At 33.1% G+C, this 7,680-nt stretch overlaps 1 protein-coding gene across 1 annotated transcript in view; it reads left to right on the forward strand.

The window, feature by feature from the left end:
* Window positions 1–3,006, forward strand: part of LOC123536571 (uncharacterized) — a 33,557-nt gene extending 30,551 nt beyond the window's left edge. Inside the window, exon 8 of the mRNA XM_045319873.2 lies at window positions 1,641–3,006. Within this exon, the coding sequence (XP_045175808.2) occupies window positions 1,641–2,341 (701 nt within the window). The 3' untranslated portion in view covers window positions 2,342–3,006. The remainder of the gene's footprint in view (window positions 1–1,640) is intronic.
* Window positions 3,007–7,680: the final 4,674 nt, after the last annotated feature.

Consider the following 7,680-nt stretch of genomic DNA (forward strand, 5'->3'; position numbering starts at 1 on the left):
CATTATTTTGCCTAAAATTTGATTTTCATTTTATAATTTTTAAAAATGATGAAATTGTGATCAAATTAAAAAAAAAACGCTACTCTCTGATCATTAAATGTAAAATAGACCCAAATTTTATATTTGAAATATCAACAACTACTGCATATAGATATAAGTTAACATAAAAAACAAGTTTATTTCTATTAACAGAACTATACGTTAGGTGTTTGAAATAGTGTACACATTATTCATGTACAGCTTAATACAGTTGAAACATTTTCTAAGTTTTAAATAAACGACCGTTACTGTATGACTGTAACTCTACATATACCAAATTTTATATATCTTGAAACATTAATTACATTTAATGAGGATTTTACTCGACTGTTTGAATTTTTTCGAATAGTATAGCTTTGTGCCATCACCCTTTCGTCTTTTCACTGCGTCGGCGTCCGCGTCACAAATTTTATGTTAAAGTTTTGCATGTAAGCGTATTTCTCAGAAACTACCAAGCTGAATGATTGTAAACTTGACACATGTCTTTGGCATCATGCGATGATCTCCTAGGTTAAGTTGCATAACAACTTTATTTTGTCAAAATTATGCCCCTTTTTAACTTAGAATTACAGAATAAAGTTTTGTACGTAAGCAGGTTTTTCATACACTACTAGCTCCAATGCTTCTATATTTCACTCTTTTCTTTTGCATCATAGGCGACCACGTGTGGCAAGTTACATAACTCTAGCTTTTATTTTGCAAATATTATGCCCGTTTTAAGAGTTTTGCATGTAAGCATGTTTCTAAGGAATTACTTGACCAAATGTGTTCCGATTTTCAACGCGTCTTCGGCATCACGGGATAGACTCACCTGGCTAGTTTCACAACTCTGGTATAAATACTTAAGCAAAATCCTGCCCCTTTTTTCTACTTAGACAATATTGCTAAAGCTTTTGTGTATAAGCTTGTGTTAGGTGGAAGGGCTTCAAACAGTCGAGTGTGAAGTCATCAGATAGCTGTTGTTTCTGAAGTAAACATTTAAAGATAAAATTAGAACTATACATGTCCGATATCTTCGGTTCTGGTTCTACTTCAAATGTGGCCAGTCATATAAATGCGAAATGATATTTTTCACTTTTCATAAATTTTTTACAGATATTTAGTTCATAACAAGAGACCAGTTACATAGAGTTAGGTCCAAACTAGAAATATATGTCATGATTTTAGCAATAACCTCCCTTTAATATTAATGTTTTTCAAAGAGCTAAGTATTTCTTTAAGTTCAATATAATTTTTAGTTTTACATTTGCATTTGATAGATACTGAAGTATTTCAACAATCTGAACTAAAATGCATGCTTACAATTTGTGTCTAGCTTCTGACTGATTTTATTTTCAGTCTATCTTGGTTGAGCAACCAAGAAATGCACTTTATTGCTACACGAATCTCTAATTAATTCTAGATAAAAAAATTTATAATTGTAGTATCTGCCAATTTAAGTTTGAACTGCTCACAGTCCAGTTTTTATATCCTATTGACTGAGACTCTATAAGATTCAGCTTGATTGAGTGACTGAATTGTCAATAACACGGCCAGTAATACTAGTAGAGTTCAATCTTTCTCCAAACATTTTCCAATTTTGCTGAAATAATCTTTTCTAGGTCTAGTTGAAGAGACGACCTCATCTGTAGTGTCCTGGTTCTTCCGTAACAAGAAGAAAGGAATAGTAAACCCGGCGGAAATGACGTCACAATGTAATATTCCTACCTGTCAGTTTGGCAGAAAGCAGGCGCTTCCCTCCGACTTTGACTACAGCGGTTATAAAATGATGCCATTGCTGCCTCCAGATTTGATTGGCTGGGATCTAGGCCAAAAGGTTTCTACATTTAGTATGACTAACGTTGTGCCACTGGAACCAACCGTATATTCAGTTTGGAAAAGAAATCTTCAAATGGTAAGAAAATTTGCCATAGAAACATGCAAAATACCTGTTGAACTGCCATATCAAGATTATAAACAACATAGAAGGGACGGTCACGACCTACCAGAACTGTACCTATTATCTGGTACAGTCGCGCCGTTAAACCACATGGAAGTAATCGGAAATGACGTCATCGTTCCGGAAATTGTTTGGATGGCAGCATGTTGTGCGCATGGTGCGGATGTTTCATCGTTTGGTATCTATTCTTACAACCAGTATGGCCAAATACCAGCGATAGTGTCCATCGAAAACCTCCACGTTCTTCTACAGTCCATGTATTATGACAATGTGGACAAAATTAAAATAGATCTGTTCCCAGCTTTTGATAGTCTTTGCAGTTACCCAGGAAATGACATCTCGTTCGATTTAGTCATCACTTAAAATAGAAGAAGTGCAATATCTTTAACTTTCACGGTTGTGTTTTTTTTCTGTCATGTTTTGATTGGATAGTGATTTTGCTTAAGTTTATTTTACTACACAGCTACCGAAAGCATGAGTGACTAGTCTATATGATAGTTTGTGTGAAAATTTGTCTGTAAGACCTCACACTGCTTATTTCATTGACTGTATGTACCGTCCTGAAATGTTTATTTATCATATTTATGCAAGTCAGTAAAATTTGTTTCAAATGTAAAACAAGCTCGTACTGTTTACCAGGCTTTTAGGATATTCTAATTTGTTTTACGCCATTGGGACTACCCTACCGTTCTGGTTTACTGTTCTTTTGATATTATATGCTTCAGAAAAGAAAAGCGAGATTACACAAGGTAAAAGATTTGTACAGATCTTGACGATAAGAAATAATTTTCACATGAAAAATGTAACATGCAGGAAACGTTCATAGGTCATTGTGCCATACATGTGTTAAACTGCTATTTTTCCATATCACTCATAAAAGTTCTGATTCCTTGTATTTGTATTATTTTTTATTATTTCTGCTACATTTTCAATTATGTAATACATAAAGCGGATAAATTATGAAATTTCGATAAACTGGAAAAAGTTCATCCCCTGTGACCACCATCAAAATAAAATTGTTTACACTGTGTTTGTCATTTATCACCACCCTGTATGTTATTTTTATAAACATGACATTATCACTATTTTTTCATATTATTTAAAAAACTTTAATAACTTTATATTCGAGTTATTTTGAGTACGAACACATTTCGGGTACGGATGAGTACGAACGTAGTGACAAGCAATAAATTCTTCGAGAAATTAGATAAAAACTTACCAAAATCATCAATATGATTCCTAAAAACAAAAAATCGCACATGTTACAGGCGATACTGTATACATTCACGGTTACTGAAAAAAATTAAATCGACGCTGAGTAAACAAGGGGAGAAGCGAGTACGTACATTGTAACTAGTTTTGCACATCATTGGCATTTAACGATTTATAAATCTTAAACCTTTGGCGGAGTTATCGTCTCTGAAGGTCATCTTTGCATAACGTTTGTCCGGACTTCTTTTACAACTGATTGAATTTGAATGAAACTTCATAGAATTAAATAATACTAAGCCTAGTTGTGCAGTAAATTGTATCGTCAGTTTCGAGTTAAGATACGGTAGAGGTATTTATGTACGAAACGTTCAATACTAAGGCTACTGTGTTTCAGCATACAATTACTTATAGATATTGTACTTTATTACTTAAATAAGCAAATGAATTTTTGTGCGTTTATTAGTGCTATATTTCATAGTGTTGACGCATAAGGAAATTTACAATTCCGTAAACAAACAAATAAAAAGGCTGTCCTCAGATTCTGACCTTATTGGAGAAAACTACCGTAAAACTTCACCGGGGACTCCTTTTTATCTAAATTCTTTAATAAAAATCAGCTATGTATTATACGATTAAATAAAAGCGGAAAAGATAAGATATATTACAACAGAAATATGTATTCCGGCGAAATACGAAATAACCCAAGCAAGATATCTTCGGACGATTCTTTTCCGTAAACCTACGTGGAATTTCAGGTATAATCAGGAAAAAGTGATAAGTTTTAGAATATAGTTTCGTAGGTATGATATCAAAGAGCTCAAAACCATTTTCATGAACTTTAAATTGGCAACTTAAAAAATCCAAATCATATTATAGTTATTATTGCGTACTTGTTGAAAACCTGTCCCGTTGGAAGATGGCCACTATGTGTAGTGTTTGTAGCCCCTGTTTTCGACTACAGTATAAACACACATAGCAGTATAGCACATACTAATATGATTAAACACAATTACATTAAACAGTCTATCTAATTTTATTAAAATCTGTTAACATTTGGCAGAGACATAAACAAAAACAAAGTTTGAAAGAGGTGGTACTATTAACATTTTGAATTAGAAGGTACATCGTGATGAAAATAAAGGTTCTTTTTCTAAAGGATGTTTTTGTAAAAATATCTCAGGCACTTTTGGGCAAAAATAAAGGTTAAATTTCTGATCTTATTCCAGTTCCCTGCTGCTATTATAATACTTGCATTTTCTAAACAATCAAACCCTTTTCTCCTCACTCAAGGGAAATTACTTGATTATAAAGTAAATTGCTGACTGAATGCCGTCTGTCAAACTTAATTCAATTCATGATATTTCAATGCAATGGAAAAGAAATCTGACTATGAAACCTGCAAAAAAGAATAAAACAGTCATGCATCTAACATGCCTCAAATTGTTTTCTTTGACCTTTTCGTATTTCTTGACATCTGTCCCATTATTCGACGCATATATATATAGGCAGTAGAGATTCGGTAGCTTTATCAACATATTTCATTTGCTTAAAAATGTTATTTGTTGTACAAATTTCACTTGGGAAAATGTCACAATTTCTCTCAGGGATTTCTTCATTTGACTTTAACACATTTTTCTTTTCAAATTGCTGATCACTAACCATTCACTAACCCTAATAAGTCAGAAGTAATTGCGCATGTTTTTTTCCCCTCAGAACAGAGGTAACCATGAGGCCATAAAGGAATTAGATCACTCAACTGAGTTTCACAGCTCAGTTAACAAATCAAGTAAGGGTCATCTAAGAAAATTTCTGCCAAAAAACATTGTGAAAACTGTCATGCATATTCAAAGGCAGCATTGCTTTTTCGACAAATCAAGTAGGCATAGGAAATAGAGATCAATAAAATTTCACCTTTACTAATCCTACCAGGTGTTCTGTATTACAAAAGTGCTTCTATTGTGACATTTTGATACAAACAAAACTGTATTATCTGCACTATTATTTACCTACTGGAACTTCATTTTATTATTGGCTTGTTAAAAGTTAATGTTTTACCATATGTAAGTTGACAGATTTATAGGAACCATGTTTTGAGGGGTAAATCAAACACAAATGAATAAATCCTAAATGTTTTTGTTGTGCAAAAAAGTATGATATTGTGTTTGAAACAGTTTTCATTTTCCACTCAATTGTGTAATTGCAAGGGAAGTAAACTAACAGATATCTCTGCTTATAAGTACTAGCCCAAGGCAAGAGTTGTCATTCTTTGTGGATCACAACTTTAAATTAAAAATTAAAACTTCTGTTATTGATATTAACAAAACTATCATAAACTTCACATTTGTGAAATCATTTTTGGTTATTTCAAGGACTTGGAAATCAATTTCTAGACTTTATTTAAAGTATTACTATCATTGAAAATTTTAGGGTCTATCTCTAAATCAAGTTTGTTTAAATGAGTTAAAAAGAATGTCACCAAAGGAACATCTGTATAAAATTATCTAAAAATGGAACTTAAAGTGGTTTTATTGTTTGGGGCAGTGCGTTTGGGGTTGCCCACTGATACAGCAGAAGATTTTATGGATTAGATTGCATGTTTTATGCTACAAGAAGATGCTATTATGGAAGAAGCAAGACAAAGATACCAGATGTCAATCTGCGCAGAAATATATATATATATATACGTCGCTGGCAAAGCATGGGCGGCGGATCCAGTGCAAAAAGTAGTTTTTATGCAAGAATAGCATATTATGCAGTGCACACATTTCAGTATTTTTGCGTTATTTAAGAATTTCGGAGTTCATGCGACATGAACGATAGAATAGGATCGGCAAGCACGATTTATGTTAAAGTACGAAATAAAATGTTCTATTATTCGGACTTGATTTTGGTCTGAGATATTTCACCTGGTGTATAACCTTTATGCGTAATGTTCTTAATAACTCAGGAGTTTAATACTGGGTCATAAAATGTGTACAAGAATACTTATAAATGGACTTAGATTTTCACTGTTGCACATTCAACTAATAACACGATGGAAATATTATGAATATTATAATAGTAACTAGTTCATTCATCCCATGATAAAATATAAGCATCAATGATCAGAAATAAAAGGCTTCCTAGACAGATCTACTCAAATCGAATATGCGACTATTTTGCTTATTTGGGTTTCGAAAGATCTTCTTAAAAACTGATGAAACATGCGACAGTGAAAAAAGACTAAAACATATATATTAGTTTACAACTGTAAGATTGTGCCTTATATCTACAATGTAGAATTTTAGATATACGCGAAGTTGTTATCAACATTGTGTTTGATACAAAGAGCGACGAATTCTTTTGGCACATTTGTTTCAAATCAGACAAGAAAACAGAAAATGTGAAGCACACATTCATATCTTTTTTTGGCTTAATCTTCTAAGAACATGAATTTTCTTTGAAAATTCAGGGTTAAGTCAAATTCTACAGTCTACAAAATATTTTGATCGACACGTGCTTAACTACCTTAATCAGCACACTTTTCAGAACTTAGGCTAATTATTAGTATACAGACCAACGAAAGCATCAATACCTTCTCTATTAACTGCCAACTCGTATATCACAACATCCTTTGTTACTAGATCACCTTAAGATATAAGGAAATTATTGTAAAATACGTTTTTAAAAAATCCTTGTGTTCAAATTCAACGTATATGAAACAAACACGCATTTTGTTTTTATTCATGACTATGACTGAAAACAGTCCTGGAGCGCATGTGATATATTACAGGCGCCGGTATATACCGGGTTTCTTTAATGTATACATTTTGTAACTATGGTAATCCTTACTCTAACCTTTAGTCAGTATATTACACATATTTTACACCAAATGCGTGCGGGACATGCCGTGCGCTCCAATGATAATGATTTTGTGACATGCGCAGAACGATTGCTCCAGGTCTGTAGTGAGCAGCATCATTTATTCATAAACTCTTCTCCTTTGTGTTCTAAGTAACATGTAATTCTACGAGGAATTATCCCTTTATTTTGTCATGAACACTTCTCTCAAGCCTCTTTTCTTAGTCTCATCTTACCTTGTAACGCGACTTATCCGAGAAATAGGTTATAATACAAAAAGCGGTACTGATAAAGCCGAATAAAGAACATGGTATCTGACATTCGCTTTATAACGACACACAGAAAACAATTAGGACCTGTTTTCACAATGACAATTTATTTATTGATGTTGACCACCGACCCATAACAACAACTTGAACCAGTCAGGTAAATATGCTAAATTCATATTCTAAACTACATTAAAAATTATATATAGTGATTCAATATTTAGATTATGTTAACAATGGCATGTACTAAAACATATATACAGTATAACCCTGTGATATTTGGCACCAAACATGGGGCCGAACACTGGCTACCAAAGTGTCACAGGGTTAGAAAAATGTATAGGTAGACCGGGACTCGAACACGGGGTCGCGGAACACGGTTCT

Source organism: Mercenaria mercenaria, chromosome 17 (assembly GCF_021730395.1).
Source record: "Mercenaria mercenaria strain notata chromosome 17, MADL_Memer_1, whole genome shotgun sequence".
Lineage (NCBI taxonomy): Eukaryota > Metazoa > Mollusca > Bivalvia > Venerida > Veneridae > Mercenaria > Mercenaria mercenaria.